Source organism: Xyrauchen texanus, chromosome 9 (assembly GCF_025860055.1).
Source record: "Xyrauchen texanus isolate HMW12.3.18 chromosome 9, RBS_HiC_50CHRs, whole genome shotgun sequence".
Taxonomy (NCBI): Eukaryota; Metazoa; Chordata; class Actinopteri; order Cypriniformes; family Catostomidae; genus Xyrauchen; species Xyrauchen texanus.
This window is the reverse complement of record NC_068284.1, coordinates 29,946,182-29,973,998: the sequence shown is the minus strand read 5'-3', so window position 1 is coordinate 29,973,998 and position 27,817 is coordinate 29,946,182. Positions and strand designations below refer to the sequence as shown.

At 36.7% G+C, this 27,817-nt stretch overlaps 1 protein-coding gene across 3 annotated transcripts in view; it reads left to right on the top strand.

The window, feature by feature from the left end:
* LOC127649283 (arf-GAP with SH3 domain, ANK repeat and PH domain-containing protein 1-like) overlaps positions 1 to 27,817 on the top strand; it is an 80,743-nt gene that overhangs the window by 34,246 nt on the left and 18,680 nt on the right. For all 3 annotated transcript variants that reach the window (XR_007971276.1, XM_052134325.1, XM_052134324.1), the window contains exons 5-21: positions 8,352 to 8,497; positions 9,403 to 9,477; positions 11,990 to 12,039; positions 12,754 to 12,883; positions 13,764 to 13,849; positions 14,764 to 14,839; positions 15,224 to 15,310; positions 17,074 to 17,174; positions 17,797 to 17,866; positions 20,802 to 20,889; positions 21,047 to 21,095; positions 22,618 to 22,781; positions 23,360 to 23,493; positions 23,827 to 23,918; positions 24,065 to 24,251; positions 25,428 to 25,513; positions 25,616 to 25,731. Coding sequence is in view for 2 of the 3 variants with exons in the window: in XM_052134325.1 (XP_051990285.1) it covers positions 8,352 to 8,497; positions 9,403 to 9,477; positions 11,990 to 12,039; positions 12,754 to 12,883; positions 13,764 to 13,849; positions 14,764 to 14,839; positions 15,224 to 15,310; positions 17,074 to 17,174; positions 17,797 to 17,866; positions 20,802 to 20,889; positions 21,047 to 21,095; positions 22,618 to 22,781; positions 23,360 to 23,493; positions 23,827 to 23,918; positions 24,065 to 24,251; positions 25,428 to 25,513; positions 25,616 to 25,731 (1,737 nt within the window). In the remaining variant the exon portion in view is untranslated. The remainder of the gene's footprint in view (positions 1 to 8,351; positions 8,498 to 9,402; positions 9,478 to 11,989; positions 12,040 to 12,753; positions 12,884 to 13,763; positions 13,850 to 14,763; positions 14,840 to 15,223; positions 15,311 to 17,073; positions 17,175 to 17,796; positions 17,867 to 20,801; positions 20,890 to 21,046; positions 21,096 to 22,617; positions 22,782 to 23,359; positions 23,494 to 23,826; positions 23,919 to 24,064; positions 24,252 to 25,427; positions 25,514 to 25,615; positions 25,732 to 27,817) is intronic.

Here is a 27,817-nt window from a genome sequence, read left to right as displayed (position 1 = left end):
GCTAGCCTCCCTTTTACCTTCTCTCCGCCATTCCATCCAGGCAGGCTCACGTGCTTACATGACCTATGGGGCAAATGAACAAGAAAGATCACGAAATGCAAGGGTCTGATCCTGAATTATCCTCCAGACCATTTAACAAGCATTTCATGAGGGACATGCGTTTCTGGTTCATCCAGGCCCTTCACTGCTTTTTATCAGTTTTTAATCCTTCTATGTAAGAGTGCTACCATTGTCCAGCGACCCAATACAAATGCCAAACGTGATCACAGTGATTACACTCTATGCCACACTTGTGGACTGTAGAAAGACATAGACATACACAGGATTGGAGTCAGGGCCAGAATTCAAGAGGATTCCAGATTCAAGATGAAGGTGATTGCGATACCTGGACTGTGGCACCTTGTTGGTCCTGGAACAGAATTTCTATCAACCAGTGAGATTTTAGGGTTAATGTTAGGGTTAATCTTAAACCCAAAGTTTACTTCGGTCTGTATACACTACCTGTCAAACGTTTTGAAACACTTGACTGAAATGTTTCTCATGATCTTAAAAATCTTTGGATCTGAAGGTTTTAAATGAGTTTATTAGTCAAAAATATAATTGTGCCACCATATTAATGTACTTAATTATAAAACAAAAATTTTATAAAAAAAAGTTTTTGAAATTGATGACTTGGACCAAATAATAAAGAAAAGCAGCCAATAAGTGCCCTGTTTAAAAAGCATCCCAGGGTGATACTTCAAGAAAAAATGTCAAGAGTACATGTCTGCCAATTCTAGGCAAAGGGTGACTACTTTTGAAGGTAACAAAATATAACAGTTTTTATTTATTTTGGATTTTGTTTAGTCACAACATGATTCTCATAGTTCCATTTATGTTATTACATAGTTTTGATGACTTTACTATTATTCTAAAATGTGAATAAAGAATGAGTAAGTGTTTCAAAACGTTTGACCAGTAGTGTACGCTGAGTGTCCGATTACAGGACACTTGATGTAAATTTGGTCTTCAGCAGAGTGCTCGAGCACTGAACTCGTGCAGCATGACTTTTCTAACAACATGTCTTTGAACGCACTTGCGCCTGAAATTATTTGCACTAATTAGTGGGTCCACAAGGTGGCAACACTCACATTTGAGCCATTGCTGTCAATAAGAAGCACTAGCAGAAGATGCTAAGAACAGGAGACAAATATGAAAGCAACAACATTGGATGTGCACATCAAGAGCACATGTGTGAGGAGGACGGGAGATTCCTGCGTTCGGATAACTCGTGTCTGAAGGACTGTAAAGACATCTTTATGTGCCTAAACAGAGGAGAAATAGTCCAGTATCTCATCAGTCGAAGCTTGCATGGTCAAAAGAAGTACACTTTGAAAGGCATGTGTTCGATTGTACGCATACTTGATGCGTAAGAGTTAGGGGTTTATCAACCTATTGTTTGCGTCAAATTTTAAGGGTAGATAATAACTAGGGTTAGAGATATTGTTAGAGTTATGTTTCTTTGACAGCAATGTTGTTTCATGACCAACAAAATATTGTATTCCAGCAACATGTCTTTGCAGAGTTACATTGACCATTAATTTATTCACAATCTAGGATGAGCTTTCTGATTATATGGGTGTTATGACATGATTGTGTTATTTACATGAGATGATTCTGAGTAATGTGATTTGTAAGATTTCTTGGGGCTGGTCAGCCTTTTGTAAGCTGCAGTGCTTGATCAGATTTATTGGCTGACCTCTCTCTGACCTCAGTATTCCTTGAGAACATGTCCTGTATATCTCTACAGCATTCCAAAGAGGCACCTTCATCATGAGTCAGCAAATGCCAGCAGAAATGCCACTTTTTTGTTTGTGAATGAAGTCACACCAGTTTAAGCTGAATGTTGCTGCTCGTGACGAATATCAGTCAGCTTATTGATGTCTCCCTGCTGCTGGGGGATGTGTAGAGTGCCTCTTGCTGTGGGCAGTGGGAAAGGGTGTAAACTAGCTCCTGCTGTGTGTGTTGCAGTGTGCTATTGTGTCATGATCCTGTTTAATCAGATACAACTAAATAGAAGTGCTCTAATTAGCTTGCGATGATTAATACCAGAGCTCTCGACACTTGGCATGTGGCTTTTGTTCCCTGTTGAATTCCTTTTCAGATGTCTGCTTGTCACTTTGCTGAGAGTATTGTTTAAATATGTCTGCCACCTTTTAATCAGCAATGTCTAGAGTAGCTGTGATACATGCTCATATTTTTACATACCCTTTTTCTCACAGGTTTACAGTATATTAGATAATTTAGGATATTCCACAAGACAAAATAATAATGTATGTGTTGGCACGTTGATCATCAATGTCTGCTTGATGCTTAGATTGTGTCGTTTAATTGTTCTTAATGGCAAAGCTGGATCACAACATCATTGAGCAATTGAGCCAACATCAATAACCACATTTCCACTTAAGGGCCAAACGAGGGCATGCAAGTGCGTGCCAGGGTTCGTAGCGTTCCCACTGTTATTCCAGGGCTCCTCAGGGCCAACAGCCAGGCTCCTTTGGCCAATTGAGTCAGGTCTTGCTTTCCACCAAGCAAAGACCAAAATACTCAAACAAACGGTAGCTTCAGTCTCCACCATGCTTATTTCGAGGGTTTCGCTCTTGCTTGTGAAATGGGTGGGGTGTGTTACGTTGGCACCAGGGTGGTGTATTAAGGGCAGGTTTGGAGGCAATGCTGCTGGGCTATTAGCCCGATGGTGGGACTTCAGAACGATTTTGATCTCGTGGTTCGAGGTCCAATGCTGTTGGACCTGGCTGACCAGTTGATAGCCTTGGCTTGCACTGGTCTGATAATGGAAACATGGCTATTGAGTGGCGAAATCAAACATGCAGTGCATGTAAGGAAACCAAATACCGGTAACTGTCAGTACCTGGAGGCTTTTGGCAAGAACAGTGGTCAGTTTCTCTGCCCAGGAGAAACCTTATACCCATGTACAATTCTCAAAGGAGACTACAAACAGTCATTAAAATAATATTCCGGGTAGAATACAAGTTAAGCTTAATTGACAGCATTTGTAGCATAATATTGATTACTACAAAAATTAATGTGCACTTGCCCCTCCTTTTCTTTAAAAAAAGCAATAATATGGATTCCAGTGAGACACTTACAATGGAAATGAATAGGGCCAATTCGTAAATGTTAAAATACTATTTCACATATCAGTGTTTGGGATTGACAACTGCATTTACTTACAGGTGTGAGTCTTGAAATGTCCTGTTCATACAACTGCTTACAGTAGCAGCTTGAATACTGTCTGTATGAATGAACAACCAAAGCCACAACCGTATTCTTACCGCTGTATCCATAGTGACAGTGACTTAAGTAAATATTTAAGATGGCAACATTTATAACACAGGCATGTCTTTTCACAATTAACTCTGCGTTATTAAATAAACAAGTCCAAAAGAGGCGCAAGTTCATCCATCAGATCATAATGAACCGACAGCAGTTTTGAGTGCTTTTTAACCACTTGCAGAGTGCAGCTTTTGTGTTGCGTGCCTCATGCCCTTGAGCAGCCGGTGGAAAACAGCGGTTTGATATTCTGAGAACACAGCTCATATCTCAGTCTCCATGAGTTAACAAAACCCCACATGAAACACATGAGACACGCGTTAGTGTACAGTGTGGCTCTTACATTATATGACATGACTAACAACTAGTTGTCCAGTACAGTTCCGTTCACACAGCACAGGTTTGCCGATAATGCAGTTGTGAGACCTGAAAATTTGCGGGTGTCAGTTTGTTTGTAGAATGTGGGTGTCGCACTTGTAAATAACCATCCTGTGTGTGAATGCAACCTTATTAAGTACTCAAATACAGGACTGACAACAGTATTCTGCTGCTGTGTGAACGTGGCCAATATGTGTGTAAACATGATTTAAGTGTGATAAAAGGTTATATCCAATTTTACAACTTTGTTTCCATGATGATATAATGTCAATAGACCCTAAAATTGCTGTAAAGGTTATTTACAGCTCAAATAATACATGAGTTTTAACAGAAGAATTATTGTAGGTGCTTTTTTAAAATCATAAGCTTCACATTTCTGTCTTTAAAGTTTAAACCCTCCATTTCAATTGTGAGAAAATATGAAGAATATATGATTGTATTGGCAGTACACCCCTATATGACATGATTAGCTTATTTTCTCTGCAGACATAAGCAGACAGTGTCCACCTCTTTGTGTTTATACATTTGGGAGAGGCTCATATGTAGGAGCTCTGTTAGACATGAGCTTATAACATAGACATATAAACAGTCAGAAATTATCTCAGCTGATGTTTTTTGTTCAAAATATATCCTGAATGAGCACTGTTATAACACTGTGATTCACCCAGATAGTTCCTCCTGAGTCCAGAAAGGCTGCAGTAAAACTTCCCATCTGGTCATTTAGGGAAAATGAAAACCCCCTATTTCAGGAGACTGTCTCTCTTAGCTCCCCTCAATAAGACAAATGATCTAATAATGTCAGCCCGTCATGGACGGAGGCACTAGAGTGGAAGGACAAGGAGATCAGTCCCATATGCTAGCTGGTTATCTATACTATGGATGGTGTTCTAATACAGTGGTTCTCAACTGGTGGGTCACAGAAAGCAGGGAAAAAGTAATGTTAAATACAAATAATCAATTTGACCCACTCTTGAATTTTGAGTCAATTTGACAAAGAAACACATATTGAGTTTTATTCACTACAGTCAAAGTTTTTATCTCCAAACCGTTGTCAAGATATAATAATTTAAATCTTGGCTGATATAATAATTTAAATGCTTTCTATTTTAATTTAGTGCATAAAGCTGAAAATGTGTCTCTGTTACTCAAAATAATGGAGCAGGTCTCATATAATCATGCAAAATTAGGATAAACTAGGCTTATCTTGGGCTGTTGACCTCAAATGCCATGTATCAGATCAAATTCTATAGTATTTTGCCATATTTTCACCTGTTACTTAATAAAATATGGCTTATACTAATACAATATTTCGCCTGTTTATTCCATGTGTTAGGCTTGTTATTCACTTATGCTGTTTTATATGCATTCACAAAACTGCATAAATTGTATAATTATCCCATTCAGTGTATGTCTAGAGTATGTCAGTAATTTTGCTTAATGTTTAGTCTATGCGGTTCATGGTGAATCTCAATGTAAAACTATAGAGTAGTACAGAGTTTCCCAAACTGGGGTATGCGAATGACATTCTGAGATTTACCTTTCTTCAGTCTAAAATAACATTCAAACCCAGTTAATGTATTTCTCACTGGCAAAAATTATTTTGTGTGCCCTCTAGTGTAAAAACACCAAAATGGTTGTGTCATAAAGGTCAGAAAAATATGCAACGAAATAACCTGATATTTTGCGGTTAAAAATTGATTTACTCATGTATCGTGCGTCACACAAGTATATTTTTTCATCAGCCCAGTCCAGTGCTATGTGACGTATATAAGTGATAGCAAGTAAAATACTTCACTGTTTTACCAGACGCGCTCGCACATGTCAGTCGTCCACTATTTTAGTTTATTTATTTGTTGTTTTTTTTGTTTAGATGCATAGGGAGTTTTGATGCTGATGGTATAAGTTCAAAAGCTTTGATGACAGGTGTCAGACATTCAGCAGCACCAAGTAATTTTCCATATTCACACGCAGTAATTTTCAATCACATTTGCCCGCAAGGTAGAGACCTGTTTAGTGTTTTTACATTGCTGCATTATGTTTTTTTCAGCAAATAAGCTCAACCTTGCTAACAGTGTCAAATGTGACATAAAAAGCACCTTGAGCTGACATTGCACAGATACTTACCCTCAATGCTCAAATTCGGCCAGCAATGCCGTATTTGCAATGATGCACACTTCCAGGCGCAGAACTGAACGCTATTCTTGTATACCGCGACGCGATGAGGGGAAGTTTTCAAGTTATGCAGTTATATCATATCTAGCATTCACATCTCAATCGGTAAATAATTTATTCAGTATGTATATGATTAATATAACATGTACAAAACATGTACAAATATAACATGAGGGAGTTGTTTTACAAAGATAATTGTGTTAAACAGACATATTTTCAAATGACCTTGTGTGAATTGTATCTATGCGTTAGAGAGGGGGTAAGCGAAAGGATGTTGAATGTTTGAAGGGGTACGCCAATGTAAAAAGTTTGGAAACCACTGGAGTAGTATATAGACCATAATCACCATATAGAGATTTAGTGTGCAATCATGATACCCTAAATATTGTGATATTAGAACTACTTCTTCAGTTTCTTTTGGAGCAAGAAACAACTTTTATATTTTCTTCATGAACATCTTGTAAATAGGCAACTGCGTTTTTTTCCCCCCTGCAGGCCTTGAACTTATTGGCACTCAATAAGGTGGATGACAGCAGTAGCACTTTTGTGTACTGGAAGTGCTATTCTTGGTTTACTCAGCATCCTTTGGGCTGGGATTCAAACAGGAAGCTGTCCTAGTTCAGGAATGATCAGGGAATTTAGGAATTCTCTTTTGACTTCCTCTACACGGAATACTATTTGAATTATGTTGGGGATTCAAGCAAAGACTCCACCCTCTAGCTTGTGTATGAGCTGAATTTAATTTATCTGAAGACTGTTTTTGTTGTTGTTGTTTTTAAATATTCTTATATTTTTTATATTAATTATTTTGGTTTGAAATTCTATTTAAACATATTATTATTCAATTTCTGAGACAAAAATGTCTGACTGTAACTACTCCTAGAGCTTTTAAGTTACATGCACCAAATTCGGCACAGACCTTCAGACTAATCCCAAATAGTGTGCTATATCTTTTCTAACTGATCTTTTCTCACTTTGACTTCAATTCATGGTGTTGAATATGTTTCCTGTAATAACTAATTTAGAGGATTCAAGCTACATCCTATAACTCCACCACTTATACTTTCTATCCATTGCTCCATCACTTTCTTTTTCTATCTTTACATCACTCTTTTTATTCTTTCTTTTACTTTATAATTTTAACACTTTAGCAACTACAACCTAACAACCATTTAGTGCACCCTAGCAACCAAAACCCATTGACTGCCATTCAAAATGGCTTAGCTGGATATCTCCTGATTGAATGTCATAGAGTTTTCAGGTTTGTCTCATTATACTTAAGCAGACATTTTAGGATCACCCTGACAACTTCCTAGCAACTGTATAGCAAAACACATATCTCTGCACCACAACAACGTTGAGATTTCAATTTTGGTTTACTTGACTCAGACCAGCAAGGAGCCTTTAAATATCATGCTGGACAATATTTAGCCACACCCTAGCAAACATTTAGTGAACCCTAGCAACGAAAACCCATTGACTTCCAGTAAAATGAGCTTAGATGGATATCTCTGGATCAGAATATCATAGAGACTTTATTGCTGGCTCGAATGACTCAGTCCAGCAAACAGCCTTGTTAGTATCACCCTGGCAACTGCCTAGCAACCCATTGAGTTCACCCTCGCAACCAAGTAACAAAATATATATCTCTGCACCAGAACATTGTATACACTTCCGGTTTTGTTCATTGGACTCAGGGTAGCAAAGAGTCTTTTGAGTATCACCTTGTTAACTTCCTAGCAACCAGATGGGGTTACCCTAGCAACCAAGTAACAAATCATATATCTCTGCACCAGAACATCGTAGAGACATCCAGTTTCGTTCATTTGACTCAGGGTAGCAAGAAGACTTTTTAGTATCACTTTAGTAACTGCCTAGCAACCAGATGGTGTTACCCTAGCAACCAAGTAAGAAATCATATATCTCTGCATCAGAACAGTGTAGACACTTCCGGTTTTGTTCCTTTGACTCAGGGTAGCAAGCCTCAGTATTTGACTTCTAAGCCTACTTTTCCATCATTCACAATGTTTCATGGGATACGTAGTTCACTCCATAATAAAAGACATTTACCTAAAAGTCTTGCGTGGTGCCTTTTCCTGATTGTCATTTTTTTCTTCGAATCAAACGTTTGATTGAATTCATTTAAATTCATATAGCTTTATGGCATGAAATGTAAAGATGTGCAAAAGTAATCTATCTATCAGTTTATCCATCCATCCATCCATCTGTTAGACTGAAAGTTCTTATAATCTTTAAACTTTGAACTTTTAAAACTACTACAAAAAATTTGAACTACTTCAAACTTCAAGCTTATATAACTACTTCAAACTTTAAGGCTAGGCTTCTCAAGCCAACATCAAAGTTTGTCTTTACCATTTTATTTATCTATTTAGTAGTTATGGTAGTAGTTAAATTACTCATTGTCCAGTCCATTTTATTAAAAATATGTGTCTGTGTCTTCTCTTCCACAGAGCATTTGCAGAATGAAGAGAATTATGGGCAGGCATTGGACAAATTTGGCAGCAACTTCATTAGCCGAGATAACTCTGATCTGGGAACAGCCTTCATCAAGTTCTCAAGCCTCATCAAGGAGCTGGCTGCTCTGCTCAAGAACCTGGTGAGAGAAAATGGACAATGGATTTTTACATTCCTCATTCTTGTTGTTTTAATTTAAAATGTACTTTATCATAATATAAGAAAAGGCCATTGAGTATATTACAATTGTACTGGTTAGGTGACAAGAGATACTAACAGGACACTTGTAAGTAAAAATGTATCTAAGTCTAAAGCTTTTTCAGAAGATATTTAGCTTGATTGTCTGTTCAGATTTTATCTTGAACATTTAAAAAAACACTTGGTAACCAATAAATAAAAGAAATTGCTTGAAAGGAGTGTAAACAGCATTTAAATTGTTTATTTAGATTAGTAGGATGACATAAAATCAACCAAAACTCACTCACTCACTTCAATTTTGGCAAGTCTTGTCTTGATTTTATGTTTAGCTGTTTAAAAAAGCCTTAAAGAAATATTTTTCTTGTGGACAGAATCTGTGGGCTGATGTTGAGTACTACATATAATAATTGTTAAAGGGATAGTGCACACAAAAATGAAAATTCTGTTATCGTTTACTCACCTTCATGTTGTTCCGAACCTGTGTGACTTACTTTTTTCTTTGGAATACCAAAAAGAGATGTGAGGTAGAAAGACAGCCTCAGTCACACTTTACTTTCATTGTATGGAAAAAAGATCCAGTGAACTTTAATGGTGATTGAGGCGGTCAGTCCATAACATCTTTTGTAATTAAAGTCATACATTTTTGGAACAATATAAGGGTGAGTAAATTATGACTAAATTTTCATTTTTGGGTTGCAGTTGTACAGTTCAAGTTATACATATCCTAGAATATTACTTTAAGGCCAGTAGTTGAATTATAGCAGTTTGTGTCAATGTAGTGAGTACTCTGATCATTAGCTGAGCCTCCCGTTTTCTGATTCAGATTTCTCCTCTGACTTCTCTCCTTAGCTTCAGAGTCTCAGCCACAATGTCATCTTCACTCTGGACTCTCTGCTCAAAGGAGATCTGAAGGGAGTGAAGGGGGTATGATTTAAAATCCTGCTTCTGGACTCAACTATTTGGAATAGCCCCCTTGTTGGAACACCCTGATTTACAGCTCCATACCCACCTTTAATTAGTCCCTTTGCACCAAAAAACATACATCGGATATTTTGCCAGAGTTAATTTACAGGGTTCTTTACTGTCCACTGTCCTTTATACAACACTCTGCTGAAGGAATGGCCACTGTTACTGCTAGTTAATAGTGTGGGGGTGTTTAATGCACTTGCGTGTAGTTGACTGAGGTAAAGAGCTTAGGTGTCAGACAGACCACTCCTGTCAGCCAACTGTTGAAGGTAAACATGTAGTGATTGTGAAAATTACTTACACTAAGTGTAGGGCTACCTGCCATGCTGAGTTTTTTTTAGAAGGACTCTCTGATTGTTTTCACATTATCATGACCCAGGCTAAGAGCCTCTGCAGCATCAGCTGAATTTCTGAGTAGAAGTGATGAGGCTTCACTTTTTGCAAAGTAGACAGAGGATACATACCTACCAGCTCTCTCTCTCTCTCTCTCTCTCTCTCTCTCTCTCTCTCTCTCTCTCTCTCTCTCTCTCTCTCTCTCTCTCTCTCTCTCTCTCTCTCTCTCTCTCTGTGTGTTTTAGTTTGGAATGTATTTAAAGCATTTGCAGCTTAGCTGTTTACAAATAATATAGTGTACATTTTAATCAGTATTTTTGACTTATTATCTAGTAAAAATATCTTAAAAACCACATAACAAGATAAATGTACTTGAGAATCAAGATTTTAAGACTTATTTTCAGAGAATATGTTGAATTCAGTTTATTGTTCCTACCATATTAGCATTTTGTCTTTGTTTTAAGCATAAACCTCATGAAATGTATGCTTAAAACAAGAAAAAAAAACATTTTCCAATGGGGTAAGTAGAATAATCTGAGCACAAACTAGACAAACTGGTGCTGTTTTGAAGGCAAAGGTGGTCAAACCAAATATTGATTTAGCTTTTTTTATGTTAACTGGACTTTGTATGATGTTAATTGATAAATAAAAACTATTTGTGGCATTCATTTTTAAGACATCCTTACAATACAACATTTTTCACAAGTGCCTAAATCTTTTGCGCAGTACAGTATATACAAGGTATTGACAAAGAAAGGTAAAAAGTGTGACTTTAAAGAATCAATATCAACTTATAAATGAAGGTAAAATGAAAATAATAATAAAAAAAATGAATAAGCAAGAGCAATAGTGCAATTGAAGCAAATTTTTTGTGGTTACGCTCTCATACACACATAAACGCACGCACACACATGCACTCACACTCATACATTCTTTCACCCTCTTACTAAGTGGAAACCAAAGCATTCTCTGATGCCCTTATTGACAGAGGCAGCTGAAGAGTATAAGTACAATCACTGGAGGATATTATCAGCTCTCTCTAAAATCTTTCCCTGCACTAGAACAGATGCCTCATAAACCATTAACAAGCACCCACACTAATGCTCCAGTATGTGTAACCAGGACTTGTTCTTAGCTGGAGGCTTAAATTGCTTGAGGAAATGAAGACAAAACACAATGTTTTGTCTTCAGAGATCACAATCAATAGATCACCACTGAAAATGCTTCAGCTGTGCATTTTTCAAATTTAATGCATTTTGTTTTACCACAAATCATATGATCTGCATAACGAGTTGAGTGAAAGGTTGAATTGAAAATTTGACACCTATTTCAGAATTTATTGGTATTTGGTATGTGTCCCTTTTTGCTTCAATGACTACATGCACTCATACTTGAATGGACTCCACAAGTTTGTGCAAATTTGATGATCAATCTGCCTTTTTACCCCAAAGAGTTAACATGGTCAGTGCCACAAATTTGCTTATTTGATCAGTGACCTAGAAATAGTGCAAAAATCTTTAATACTGTATTTCTTATTTATTTTACACCATAAAATTTTTTTTTTAATCCAGTATTTTCAATGTGGACTCAGACTTTCAACACTGTATGTGTTTTAATCCACTGTGTGCAGTTTACGCAGTGTTTTTCAAGTTTGCTTTTCATTCAGTGTTTAAAAAACAGCGTAATAGATAGGAACTCTTTAAAATAGTAACATGAATGGCAGCCTACATAAGAGCGAGTCATAAATGCATGGAATGGTGAACAGTGCATCTCTTTATACTCTGATATTCATGCTGTTAAATGTATGCTCATGCCCTTGAAATTAAGCTAGCAAGTTGATACACTTTTGGTAAGAAAAACATCCCAAAAGCCTTACAAACTGTGTTTTGTGATACATTTTTGGCTGAGCAGATGAACAATTGGATAATAGCAATGTGGAAACATTTTATTAAGTCCAAAGAATAGGTTGCTGAGGGTGGGAAAATCTGATAAAACAATCACAGTTAGTCCATGTAAATCTGGGTTTCTGGGTAGTGTTCAGAAAATGTTATCTCTTAAAATCTGATGATTTCTTTGTGGTGTTTTATATTGTGTAATAATGTATGCAGTCTAAATTATTTTATTTTCCCCAACACAGGATCTTAAAAAGCCTTTTGACAAGGCCTGGAAAGACTACGAGACCAAGTTGTAAGTGTAACTGTGTTTATTAAAGATATTAGACAAATCTTCTGGTTAGACTTTTTATTTTTTTTAACTCCATGCCTAAGTATTAAACTTATGGAATACATTTTGCCTGAACCGCTTAACATACAGACTTCATTCAAACAATTATTTGTAGATGTTTTCAGATATTTTAATTTTTGATTTTCTAAACTTTACAGTTTTTAAGATATTACTGATTCAAGTCTCCCAAAATCTCCCGTTCATTTACAATGATAGAATGTTCAGCATTTTAAATTTAAACAACAGTGACGACGTCATCAAAATATTTGTATACTCATGATTGGTCTTCTTAAACTTGCTTGCATTCTGAATTATAAATGGTCCTTGTCTTCCTTGCATATATTTAACCATTTACACATGCTAAAAGACAATGGAAATGATGCAGCGTTTAATTTGACAAAGACCCAAAAAACCTGCAGTAAACTTGCCTAAAACTTTAACCCTGTTCTTTTGTTGCCTTGCAAGGACTTATATGTCCTTCAGGAAATGCTTATCTAAATATATTTGCTCTTTAATAAATGTTTGTCTAATGCAATGTTGTGATTTAGGCAAGACTCAAACGAAACAGTAAATCAACATTATGTTTAGAGGGCCACTCCACTTGTGGTAACCTCAGACTGAACCTCAGCTGATTGTTTATGTCTTTCATGTTGTGTTCCTTGTCTTTTATTGCCATAGCACAAAGATTGAGAAAGAGAAAAGGGAACATGCCAAGCAGCACGGTATGATCCGTACAGAGATAACTGGTGCAGAGATTGCAGAGGAGATGGAGAAGGAACGACGAATCTTTCAGCTGCAGATGTGTGAGGTGTGTATGTGTGCACTTGTGTGAATCGAAACTTTCTCTCTCTTTCCTCAAGTACCTTTGTTGCACTGGAAAAGTTAGCTTGTGAGACATTTTTGATTGTTCAGTAAATTTAAATGATCTTCTTTTCCTTTATGATGTCTTTACTTGAAGTGTTTTGAGAGGCCTGGAGGTTTTCAGATGCATTCTCATACACTACATGGCCAAAAGTATGCAATTACTCCCCATCTAATTTTATGGGTTTGTGTCATCTGGACCTATTACTAACAGGTGCGCAAAATCAAGCACATGGCTATGCAATCTCCTTAGAAATACATTTTCATTAGATTGGGGCCCTTTTCTGTTCTAGCATAACAATACCCACATGCACAACGTGAAGTCCATAAAGAATGGTTTATTGGATCTGGTGTCTGAGAACTTGTCTGGCCCCTGCACAAACACCTGAACTCCATGAAAGCTGAAGCCACAAAGGAAGGATCAACTCCCTGTTAATGCCCATGGTTTTGAAATGAAATGTTTACCAAGCACATATTTGTGTGGTGTGTTCAGGTTTATTTCTTACACGCCAGCCAAGCACTACAAGGATAGACTTTTGACATTTACATCACGTTTTATCTGGTGCAGTTTTCACGATGAGAATTCTTTCACCTTCTCATCATTCGCTGGACATCTATCCATTTATGTCAGATGTGTCTGTGTGGAGCCTTTAAATGCCATACTTAAAGTTGAGCCATTTCAACCACTTCACAGCAAGTGATATTTGTTATTTTAATAGGGTGAAGTATCTAAAATATAATTTGCTATCAGGACAAAAAAGCACAACAAAAGTGTGTTGTTAGATGTGCAGTGTCTCGTGTGTTTTATTTTCCATGGCTTCCAACAGTACCTGATTAAAGTGAACGAGATAAAGACCAAGAAGGGAGTGGACCTCCTTCAGAATCTCATCAAGTATTATCATGCGCAATGCAAGTGAGTATCCCAGCATTGCATTTTCTCACTGATGTAACAACTAGAAATAGCTTCTAGATTAGTTCATATATAGTGTGTGAAATGCATACATCATATCTTCAAAGGGTTTTAAATTACATCAGACCTACTGGTAATTACTACATACATAGGGGGAATTCACTTAGAATCAATTGCACTTGCTGATTGCAGCATTTATTTACATGAGATTTTTGCATTATTTTAGCTGCATACTGACTAAAGGAATCAACAAATCGGTGATAATGCATCCAGAAAAGTTGTGCTGAGTGCAATTTTCACAGCAAAATGTGGGATCTTAGTGTTAGGTGATGGATGCAGCAGACTACCAGCAATGTGGCATACTTTCCCAAAGAAAACCACTGTGATCAAGACACCTGAATCGGCTCCATAATATCCCCAAAGTGCACTTGACTACACCATGTTTTTGGTTATATATCTGCTGAATATATGCCCACTCTTTTCCATCATTCAAAAAATGCTGCTGCCATGACCAATAGAAAATGTAAACAAACATCTCTTTTAAACAGTTTTGTTTACCACCTGCTTTCTGTGGGCGATAATTGCACCATGTTATTTAATGCAGGCAAATAGCACAAAGTTTAGTAAAAACGTTGTCTATAATAAAGCTAGTTTACATAGAAATGAAAGGTGTCTGTGCTGAAATGTATTACAACGATTTCATTTGAACACTCAATGCATTTAGAGCCTGGTTAAACTGCATTGTGGGTGATTAGCAAGAAGACTCAGGTTTTTGCACATAGATATCGTGTACAAAATTATGGCAACTTGCTTAGTGAATTTGCTCCATAGTTACTAAACATAAATATTTGACATGTTGAACAAATCTATTACAAGCTTTGATTTGTGTTTAACAGAGCTGATGTCTGTTGTTTCAGTTTTTTCCAGGATGGCTTAAAAACCGCTGATAAGTTGAAGCAGTATATCGAGAAGTTAGCTGCTGATCTCTATAATGTTAGTTTCCCTCTTATTTTGTACTTCTTTAGTTCCTGCTCAGTACTGTTGTACAGTTTTCTATTATTGTGTTTGCTCTGTTATTATAAATATGTACCTGTAAAAACAATTTGAATATTTCAGATATTCTATTATGAGATATAAATATTATGAATATATGAGTACACAAGAGTGGAATATTATTTCATATTCAGATGGGGAAAAAGTAAAACTCAAATAAACTGTTAAAGTAATAAAGTAATAAAGTCCACTATCACTGCACTTTTGAAGAGATATTATACTATTATATATAGAGCTAAGATATTTAGACAGAAGGAACTGGCAACATGTTTTTGTATTATTCATTTCATCACATATTTTAACACAATAATTCTGTATTGTAAGATAAAACAGACTCAAGATGAGGAGAAAAAACAGCTGACTGCTCTTAGAGATCTCATCAAGTCATCCTTACAACTGGAACAGAAAGAGGTAGGTACACCAGACTTATTTCCTGTAGTTGTTCCCCAAAGGAACTCCTTTTGACTCCTTTTGACGCAACTTTAAGACCCACATTTGATATCAAGTAGGACTCAATACAGTACCAACATTTTTTATCATAAAAAAGTAACAGGAAATATTCTTAATATCCAAGATTTAATCAAATGTACAGTATTGGCTTCTGAATTTTGAAGATTTCATGATCTCAATAATTTACCACACAAAACCATCCTTGTGTCAAATTGAACCCATATTTAATGTAGTCTTCGACATATTTTCTTTTCCCTTTCATAGTTTTTTTGTTGATTGTCAAGATTAAGAGGAATTACGTAACCTGTTCATGTTGGTATTTGAATAATTTGTCTAGCTTCTATGGAGTGGCACACAAATTAGCTGCAAAATACTGTCGAGTTTGACTGGATGTATACTGCCTTTAACGGTAACAATAAAATAAAGGTTAAAAATGTTTTCTCTTCATTTTAAAAGTTCATAAATCTATTTATTTTACCAACCTAACTATGAACAGTTATATGATTAGTTACATTTTATGATTTGCATTTAGCATTGTTTTCCCTGCTGTCCGCAAGCCTATCAGAACAGAACTGCGACCCACTAGTTTAGACCCACTGCCCAAGGATAATCCACATAGACTTGATGAGACCCTTTTTTTTAATTTACTGATCCCAGAGAGAGAGAGAGAGAGCTATCAAAACACTGTCCACTGCCCACTGGAGAATCGCCTTTGTGTGCAACACTGGATTTACATGCTGTTCTCAGCATTATAAAATCCAGATTTAACTGCTTTTCATACCAGAATTCGCCAAGACATTTACAAATTCTGAGAGACATGTGAAGTAGGTCTGTCCTCGGATATGGCTGTGCTGATTGTAACATTAAAGGGATAGTTTACCAAAAATAAAACATATTGTCATTGTTCACCCTCATCATTTTGTTCCAAACCTGTACGATTTTCTTTGGTAGTATGTTAATGTCAGTCACAATTCACTTTCATTAAATGTTTTTCCATAAAATGAAAGAGAATGATGACTGAGTCTAAAATTCTGCCTAACATCTTTAGTGTTCTAGAGAAGAAAGAATGTCAAATTAGTTGTGTGTGTTTAAAGGATGGCAGAATTTCAGAATTTTCATTTTTGGGTGAACTACCCCTTGATGTTGGCTCTTATTTGTATTTTGTGCACAGTAATACTCTCACATTTAAGTTTCTGACTTTTCTCCTTTTATTTCCTCACTGCCTTCCAAATGAAGTCTAGGAGAGTAAGTGCATAAAAGTAACATTTAAGGGGCTATTCACACAGGATGCATTCATGCGTTCAGTTTGAGCTATTATTTATTGTTGGTATATGCAAACAATATACAGTACACAAATGGAATATTGAGTTTTTCATTGTTGTTGTTTTTTTTTTAGCAACAGTATATGGGATTTAATCTGCCTATAAACACATATTCTGTTCAGTTCCATTTCTGAGTTTTTTTTGAATGCTAGAACATTCAAAAAATTCCTGTGTGAACGACCCTTAAGGATGCTTTTTCCCAATCATATTTTATTATATATTGACTTATTAGTAACATCTACTGTTTGTAAGCTGTGTTTTGTTTTGTTTATATTGTTGGCCTTTATTAAAAGTTTTAAAGTTCAATCAGCTTATTATTTCTGTAATGACAGCAGTATTTGCTCAGTGCTGTGTCAAAAGGTGCAGTAAATGATATTATAACGGATTTATTGTGTTGTGTAGGATTCTCAGAGCAAGCAGAGTGGCTACAGTATGCACCAGCTGCAGGGCAATAAGGAGTTTGGCAGTGAGAAGAAGGGCTATCTCTTTAAGAAGAGTGATGGGTGAGCTCGCTCACCCATTCAAATGAATTGCAGTCAAATGTTTCTGTTTTCTGTGTTGTGTCACTTAATCATGCCTAATGGCATTGGCTACACTTTAATCGATTGATTAAACATAAAAAAAACACTTCTGATCACGGCTTCTCACAGCCTTGAACTTTAGAGATACTCAAATACCCATATAAGTGGCACCAAGAAGTTTTACCACAGAAGATATATCATTAACTGCCTTCTGATTAACCCTTCCGTGCTGTTGCAGGTCAGAACTGTTACTAAAGTAGGGCTGTGAATCTATTAAAAGTAACTAATTAATCACACAGTTTTCTGTGATTAATCGCGATTAATCATGGTACATGTTTACGTGACTTTGGACACAGCTCATGTCTCTCACACACGCACAGTCACAAACAGCAAATTGTGACTCTAGAGCTGTTATTTATCATATTGGGTCAATTTGTCCTAGTAAAAGCTATGCTGGATCTTTAATTATAACAGCAGATAAGGGTTAATGATATTATTAAAGAATTTTACAAAAGAAATTCCCTAGTTAGGAACTTCTTCTCAGTTCCATTTCTCACCATGACATCTTTGACATGCTGAGGAAGAGTGTTTTTTCCTTCCACAGGATCCGTAAGGTGTGGCAGAGGAGGAAGTGCTCTGTGAAGAATGGCATCCTCACCATCTCTCATGCCACAGTGAGTACCACCAATCCCATGTCTTTACTATGCAGTAGTACTGGACAAAATCTAATCACGTTTTGAGAGTAGCTTACAGAATATGCAGATACAATATTTTCATTCAAAGATAGGCCACGTTGGAACTATAACTTAGAGTTCATGTTCTGATACACTGAGCTGTGGTACTCATGCGGATCATGTGAGTTTGAATCTGGCTTGTGACATTCCCGTATCCTGTTCCCCCTCTCTCTCCACTCTGTCAACTATAAAACAGTGTAATTGGTCTCTAAACAGCAGTGTTTTTTGTCCTGTTCCACCGTTTGCTGCAGCACCACACTGTGAAATTACAGAGACTATTTAACTTTATAAAATGTCAACATTTATTGAAATATATAGCAAGCAGATATAGAGAGTTCGGTTGCCACTGTCAAAGATCATTGTGACATGCTAGTTCTCTAGCATCTTTACTCTGTTTGATTTTTTTATATTAGGCGATGCAAACAATAATAAGCATGTGCTCAGTGTGCCTGAGAACGCACTCAAACCTTTTCAACGCTTGCTCAGTCTGACTGTAGCCACTCATGTTATATTAAGTATGCTTATTGTTGTTTAATTCATCATGATATACCTTTGCAGTTTCTTTTACCTTTCTGTCAGTATAGCGATTCAGAGAGCAGAATTTACCTTATTACTCTGGAAAATGGGTACCATACAATTCATGCACAAAAAAAGAACTGCATTTATATTTTCAGAGGTATCATCAGATATGAGATTATTTTTTCATCATACAATTGCATATTGAACCATGGGTATCAACCATACAGTTTTGCACAGGAACTGTTTCACCCGTACTAGTGATATACTGCCATGCAACGGCAAGATGCAGTAACAACATATTTTGTCTATGATCTGAGTTGTGACATTGGTTTGGCTCTACTATGCTCAGATTCAGAGAAAATGGAGTGTGACAACTACAGTAATTAAAAAAACCCACTAAAACAAGTAACTTTGAAGCCATTTTTCTCAGTTTCACTGTTGGCATTGTTACTGTGTTTTGCCTTTGTAGAGAAACACAAAATCTTTATCAAACCTTAGACATTCAATATATTCAGTTTAGCACTCATTCGAAACTCTCACATCTCACATGCTCAGGTGTCGATGGGGGCTAGTGCTGCCCAGTTACCATAGCAACATACACCGATCTGACTCATACACTAATGATATTAGCGCAAACAAGACCCAGCATGCTCTGGCCCCGGGTGGTCTATGAGTCTCCTTGTGTAATCTGTTGTATGGATGCTGTTGCTCAGCAGATGCTGTGTGGAGTGAATGCATTTTGCACTCCGTTCTCTGTGGCAGTGTGCTCATATTCCTGTCTGATAGCATTTTAATGCGCAGCGGTTTTCTTCCATGACGTCTGTATTTTTTTCATCAACTTTAATGTTATCTTACAGCACTGGTATTTTTGTTTATATGACCTTTATATGGTTTTAAAATATAATTAAACAATCTCTTTGTATTAATTATTTAGAAACTGAACATGAGGTCATTATGGTTGTTGCATTTATATTGTAGATTTATATTGCACATGTTTACTGGATATACTACATCACGTATACTGTACATATAGTTACACATGTTAGTTTGATGTATACATATTATACTCCTAGATACATATTAATATGAATCAAGTCTTAAAGGGGTAGTTCACCCAAAAGTTACAATTCTGACATAATTTACTCACACTCATGCGCATGATGTGCATGACTTTCTTCTTTAGAAATCAAACAAAGATTTTTAGAAGAATATCTCAGCTCTATAGGTCCTCACAGTGCAAGTGAATGTGTACCAAACTTTTGAAGCTCCAAAAGCATTTAAAAGTAGAATAAAAGTAATCCATATGTCTCTGGTGGTTAAATCCATAACTTTAGAAGTAATATGACAGGTGTGGGTGAGAAACATCAATATTTAAGTCCTTTTTTTACTATCAATCACTTTCACATACGTCTTCTTTTGTTTTTGGCATTTTGCTTTCTACCTGCATATCGATGCCTGGGCAAGGAGGAGAATGTATAGTAATAATACTTAAATATTGATCTGTTTCTCAACCACAACTATCATCCGGGATGGCATGAGAGTAAGTAAATGATGAGATCATTTAAATTTTTGGGTGAACTATCCGTTTAAGTTCAAACTTTCCATCCAGCATGGTTACTCATTAGTTTTTATCTCAAACAGTTGTTCTTGTGTTGAAGGCTCCAATTGCAACCAATTACATGTTATGGCTTTCTTTTTAATATTATGGTTTCTACGTTGATTCTGTACAAGAACTGTCCCGGCAGTCTTGTATTTCATCACTGCTGTTATTGTTGCCAGTATGGAGCTGTAGCTATTTGTTTCGCCACATTACCTTCAGCAAAGGCTTTCATCTCAAGAGCCTGTTTGTAGATTTTTGTGTATATGTGTGAGCCTCTTGAGTTAGATGTAGTGACTACTGCACATGTACACAGATACAGTGTATAAATAAATATTCAGCTTTTTGATGAAGATTAGTGTCTTTCATTATATTCCTGAGGTAGCCAATTTATATAAGAAACAAGCCACTCCAGTCTGTGTGTTCCAGTAATTTTGTGGCTTATTGCTTTTGTATACTGGTATATTGTTCAGACTAGGCATATGTTATATTTAATAACATATGCGTCAATGAATACTGTATATTTAAATATTATTTTGGCCAAGTTAACTTCCATTATTGTTTTTATTTCATGGTAAAATTATGTCTTATATGTAGATACCTAGTAAGTCTCTTTAAGGATTTGTCTTATGCTTGTTGAACTGCGGGTCACTCACTCACTCACTCACTCACTCACTCACTCACTCACTCACTCACTCACTCACTCACTCACTCACTCACTCACTCACTCTTTGATTACCCATTACCCCCTCTATCCAGTCCAACAGGCAGCCAGTGAGACTGAATCTGCTAACCTGCCAGGTTAAACCCAGCGGAGAGGATAAGAAGTGCTTTGACCTCATCTCCCGTGAGTGAATTTCCCCCCGCTAAACTACATATTACTTCCATCCAAGTGATAGCAAGGCCTCCATTACAGAGGCAGAGAGCTCTAATTGAAGGGCAGATACCATAATGCACTTCTCTCCCCTAATAACAGCATCTATCTCCTTCTTTCCCTCCTACAGATAATCGAACATATCATTTCCAGGCAGAGGATGAACAGGAGTTTGTGATGTAAGTGTGAATGTGTGAGGTTGTGAGTTGTTACCATCTGTTATTTCTCTGTGCTTGTGTTTATGAGTGAGAACAAGATGCAAGTGTATCAGAGCCTCCATGTGTTAATGGGATAAATATGTGTTTGTGTGTATAGAAGGGATGGGCAATATAGCTACAAATATCTTTAAAATACTAAACAGCCATTGCAGCCAAGTATGCCATTTTCCCACATTGTTTTTCAGCTAATGAACATAAATAATATTACATTTTTATTTATATGCAGTAATATGACAATAAACAGCAGTAAATGTATATAATCTATGACCCTGTTTCCACCTGGTATTACGATGCGTCTTGGGTGATCTGATCAAATGTGGTCAGGTGAGACACATCGCTGTTTAGCCCTGGTCAATTAAATGCATCTCCTGTGATCACTTTTGTTTGGATTTGGAGGGGAGGATCTCTATTTCATGACAACATAAATCAATCACTATGTCAGTTTGTTACTGCATGATATTAAATAAAGTTAAGTCAGAAAAAGTCAAAGAATGCACGAAAACAAAAAAAAAACAGCACAATGTTTCTCCCAGATGCAGTTGAAATTTAATCTAAGCACGAATGCAACATGTCAAGCAGAATTATACATTAATTTAGTTGATTACCTGTATTGAAGTAGCTTCAGATGTTAATGCTTCTCTCTTCTGAGTTGATATAGAACACACTAAAGAAGATCCATGATGTACTCATAAATGTGTATGTATCCGTTTTTTTACATTTTCGGTTCGGACGGTTATTTACTTTTAAAGCCGGACACCATTTTTTCTACTTAAGTTAAAATCAGAGATGATATTAAAACCAGGGACAAATAACTAATTGTTTTCATTGCATTTCATTCTGAGCAGAAACTGTATTTTTTCGCTCCGATTGCAGCATTCTGCTGTCTTCTTTCCAATTGGTAACCGGTTAGAATGAAATTAAAGAATGATTATTAACATTCTTTTTTTAAATAGCATTACTTTGTGTTAAGGGGTGATGTACCAGTTACAGTGTTGCCAGACCGCTCAAGAAAAAAAGGGACCTGGATTGGAAAAACACACTTAAAAGGAGAGAAGACTAATTTTTTGGGCAACAGGAAGTTGTGTAATTCCAAAAAATGTAATTAAAAAATTATTTTAAAAATATTTAAATACAATAAATAAATCAACTGAAAATATACCCCTGGAACACCTGCTATGACTTTGTCAAGTTTTCACCACTTATCAGTTTGCATCCCTGCAAATTAAAAGTGCATTAAAATAATTGTCAAAAATATGCCATGAATATTCAATATATTGCCCAGCCCTAATGTATAGTATATTTTGTTGCGGATTAGTATGATTTTCTGTCTTTTTATATGATATATAATTATGTATGTGTGTGAATGAAAGCGTGTTTGTCCAAGTTTTTTTTCACTTAACATGTTATTGCATGTACATGTCCATCTGTGGTGGTAAGCATGTGATTAATGCATATATACTGTATGTGCATGTGTGACGTGCAGATGGATCTCAGTGCTGACTAACAGTAAGGAGGAGGCTCTGAACATGGCATTCCGTGGCGAGCAGAGTGCTGGAGATGACAGTTTGGAAGACTTGACCAAAGCCATCATCGAAGACGTGCTACGCATGCCTGGGAATGAAGCCTGCTGTGACTGTGGCGCGCCAGGTTAGCAAAGTTTGTCTGAAAGTTTGTTTATGGCAACACAGACTTAACCAGTGACATCTGTCACAAGGTCCTCATTTGAACTTATGCAGCGAGAATTCAAAATGATGGCCATGTTAGGAAGAGCAAACTAATATACTTATACTGTAAATTGTGTACTGTATGTGAATTTTTGGTATGCATGAAATACCCGTATGACCTACTACATGTGACATTTTTATACAAAATTTTATAAAAAATTTGAAATATATTTTTTACATTATTTATATCAATTATGATAACTGGATGCTACTCGCATGCAACATGATGAGGTCACATGACAACAATGTAGCTTACTTCTGTTTGAAACATTTATTATTGTGTAATACCTAGTGTTTCACTCACTATTTTTTTGTAAATAGTTGGCAATAGACTGTGTGTACTGCACAGTATTCAGAAAGAAGCAAGTTAGTATTCCTTTTAGAACACAGCAAATGTTTCGTAGATTCTGGCACCAATTTGTGGTTCCAAAGTGAAAGACAGTACACACTGCCCTCAGAAACTATAATGGTCCCAAATGCTTTCCATTCTTTCTGCTGTAGATCCTAAATGGTTATCCACTAACCTCGGCATCCTGACATGCATCGAGTGTTCAGGGATCCACAGGGAAATGGGAGTCCATATTTCACGCATCCAGTCCATGGAACTTGACAAACTAGGCACTTCTGAACTCTTGGTAATCTTGTAATTTACCCTACCAGTGACAAATTTGGACACACTTGACTGAATTTATGTTTCTCATGATCTTAAAAACTTTTTGATCTAAAGGCTTATGATTAAATGCTTGAAATGTATTTAGTTGACAAATATTTGAATTAGTAGTCTCTATGTAGAATATATTTTTTTAAACTAATAACATTTTATAAGTTTGACTTACATGACGTTTTGCCATGTAATTGTATGTAAAGTATGTGCACTTGATTCCGTTCAGACTTACACAAATAATCTAACTTTTATCTATTAATATCTGAGTTAGTCATTTGCTATCCTAATTGCTATCATTTCGCAGCTGGCTAAGAATGTGGGTAATAGTAGTTTTAATGAAATATTGGAAGGGAATCTGCCGAGTCCATCACCAAAGCCAACACCATCAAGTGACATGTGAGTAACTAGACCACACAGCACACATTAGAAAATGTGCACTATAGACCTTTTTCTATTAAAATACAACCCTGTTGTCTAATTAATATGTAAAAACGAACACTTTTGATACAATTTGAAATAATGTACAAAAACCAACCCTTTAGGACAGAGAGAAAGGAGTACATAAATGCGAAGTATGTGGAGCACAGGTTTGCTCGCCGGACAGCCACTACAGCAACGGCCAGACAGGGTGATCTATATGAAGCCGTGAGGACTCGAGACCTGATGTCCCTTATTCAGCTGTACGCTGATGGAGTGGAACTCATGGATCAATTTCCAGAAGCTGGACAGGTATAGATCTATGTAATGTTGAATTCTCTCTATCTAGGATGGAATGACTGATTTATATGCTGCAAATTTGGTGGTGATGAGATTTTTTTATATAAACATTTCAGGACAAATATCTGGTGTGCCCTCTTGCAAATAACTAGTAGTTAATATGTGGTAAATGTGTAGCAATGATTGCCAAACATTTGCCACAAAAGTTTGCCAGGGCACAATACATGTTAGTAAGCCCTGCTGAAAAGACCAGCTGGTTTAAGCCCAAAGTACACTTCAGTTTTGATGTGAACATTTTGTGTCTGCATCCAGTCGAAAGTGAGCCTGTCAAAATATGCTTAATTTGACTGTGTGCACATAGACAGGTGGTTGGCGCATGTGCTCTACGGCTGCTATGAGATACTGGAATAATTCTGTTTAGACACATAAAGTTGTCTTTATATTCCTCCAGACTTGAGTTATACAAATGCAAGTATCTCCTGGCCCCCTCACACATGCGCTCTAGAAGTGTTGCTTCCACAGTCTTCTCCTGATGTTTACCGCCGATTAAATTTCTTTCCTAGCGCTTCTTTGTGACAGCATTAGCTCACATGTGAAATTTTCCAGCTTGTGGACCCACTATTTAGTGCAAATAATTCCATGCGCATGCACATTCTGATGTGCGGTTAGAAAAACTAGGCTGCTCAAAAGCTTGAGCACTCATCTGTCCGAAGTATACTTTGGGTTTTAGGTTGGTTAGTGATGGTTTGGTGCTGGTCTAGCTTGTGGGCCAGCATTGCCATGTTGTACACCAGCAAAACTTTCAGTTTTTGGTAATGCTGGTTAACCAAGGAAGTTTTGCTGTCAAAAAGCCTTGATGAAACTCTAGCATTCTTGCATCCCGTGTTGTGGACCAGCATTCTGTAATGCTTTACCAGGCTGGTAATGCTTTCTTTACTCTAAAACTAAACTTCCTCACGTGAAAATAAAACTTGTGTCTGTTTAATACTGCTCAAATCATACAGCTTAAACTATTTCCTGCCACGTCCATTTATTGTTCTACCGTCATCTGAAACTTACTCATTCACACTTGGTCAATCATAAGCGTATGAAAGGCTTTTTACAGAACATTTAAATCAATTCAGGTAATTCTGAGTGATGTTATCTGAAGCAAACTTGATTCTGACAGTATTAAATTACTGTCGACAGGACCCGGGAGAAACTGCGTTGCACTTTGCTGTGCGGACATCTGACCAGACCGCACTGCATCTGGTGGACTTTCTTGTCCAAAATAGGTACTAGACAGAGTACTCTGTTGTGTGCATTAAATAGCCCACTAACACTCATTAGGACAGAATAAAGCACAGAGAGGGTAATATGGATATGTCTCTGTACAGTGGAACTCCAGACAGACAGACGGATAGTGGAAACGCTGCTCTGCATTACTGCTGCACATATGAGAAGCCAGAGTGTCTCAAACTGCTGCTCAGGGGAAAGCCATCTATTGACCTAGGTAAGTGCAAACATCATTTGTTTGTTATCTTTAGCCTATCAATATCTCCCCTCTCTTTTTTACTGTCTCTCAAGTCTCTGTACAGTAATATTTCGTTAACATTTTGGTTCTTCCATTGACGAACACAAGATTTTGAACATTCTTTGGAACATTCTCAGATCATGCAGGAATAACATAAATCATCAGGTTTTGCAATGACATGTGGAGTCCATGCCAGCTCAAGTGCATGTTGTCATTTAAGCAAAAAAGGGACAAATACTTACCAAATACTGAGAAGTTTTGAAATGTACATTTTTGTATTAAACTTTTCACTTAAGTTGTTATGCTGGTAATATTTTATATATATATATATATATATATATATATATATATATATATATATACAGTGGCGGCCAAAAGTTTGGAATAATGTACAGATTTTGCTCTTATGGAAAGAAATTGTTACTTTGATTCATCAAAGTGGCATTCATCTGATCACAATGTATAGTCACGACATTAATAACATGAAAAATTTTACAATTTGAAAAAAAAAAACCCTCCATGTGCAGCAATGACAGCTTTGCAGGTCCTTGTCATGTCACCCCATGCTTCCTGTAGCACTTGCCATAAATTAAGCTGTCTTGTCGGGCACTTCTCATGTACCTTACACTCTAGCTGATCCCAAAAAAGCTCAATGGGGTTAAGATCCATAATACTCTTTTCCAATTATCTGTTGTCCATTGTCTATGTTTCTTTGTCCACAATAACCTTTTCTTTTTGTTTTTCTGTTTCAAAAGTGTCTTTTTCTTTGCAATTCTTCCCATAAGGCCTGCACCCCTGAGTCTTCTCTTTACTGTTGTACATGAAACTGGTGTTGAGTGGGTAGAATTCAATGAAGCTGTCAGCTGAGGATATGTAAGGCATCTATTTCTCAACCTAGAGACTCTGATTGTACCTCCTGTTTAGTTGTACATCTGGCCTTCCACATCCCTTTCTGTCCTTGTTAGAGCCAGTTGTCCTTTGTCTTTGAAGACAGTAATATACACCTTTGTATGAAATCTTCCATTTTTTGGCAATTTCACCATTGTATAGCCTTCATTCCTCAAAACAATGATTGACTGATGAGTTTCTAGAGAAAGCTGTTTCTTTTTTTGCCATTTTTGACCTAATATTGACCTTAAGACATGCCAGTCTATTGCATACTGTGGCATCTCAAAAACAAACACAAAGACAATGTTAAGCTTCATTTAATAAACCAAATAGCTTTCAACTGTTTTTGATATAATGGGAAGTGATTTTCTAGTACCAATTTTGCATGATTTCTCAAGAATAAGTTGTGGAGTGATGGCTGCTAGAAATGGGGCCTGCATAGATTTTGTATTATTATTTATTAATATCCCCTTTTCTCACAATTTGGAATGCCCAATTCCCACTATTTAGTAGGTCCTCATGGTGGTGCAGTTACTCACCTCAATCCGTGTGGCGGAGGACAAGTCTCAGTTGCCTCCACTTCTGAGACAGTCAATCCGCACATATTTTCACGTGGCTTGTTGTGCATTACACCGCAGAGACTCCTCTGCGATCCACGCAAAACTTACCATACGCCCCATTGAGTGCGAGAACCATTAATCGCGACCATGAGGAGGTTACCCCACCTTAGCGACCGGGCCAATTTGGTTGCTTAGGAGATCTGGCTGGAGTCACTCAGCACACCCTGGATTCAAACTCGAGTCAGTGTCAATACTCGCTGAGCTACCAAGGCCCCCAGGCCTGTCTAGATTTGATTAAAAAAAAAATGTAATAGTGGTGGTGCTGTTTTTTACATCAGTAATGTCCTGACTATACCTTTTGATCAGTTAAATGCCACTTTGGTGAATTAAAATACAAATTTCCTACCGAAACAGCAAAATCTGTACATTATTCCAAACCTTTGGCCGCCAGTGTATATACACACTGTCTCTCTATCTATATATATATATATATATATATATATATATATATATATATATATCGTAAATAGTAGAGAGAATTATTTTGCTCAGCTTCTATTTCTTTCATCACACTTGGCAAAATTACAAAAAAAGGATGCGATTAAGCACGATTAAAA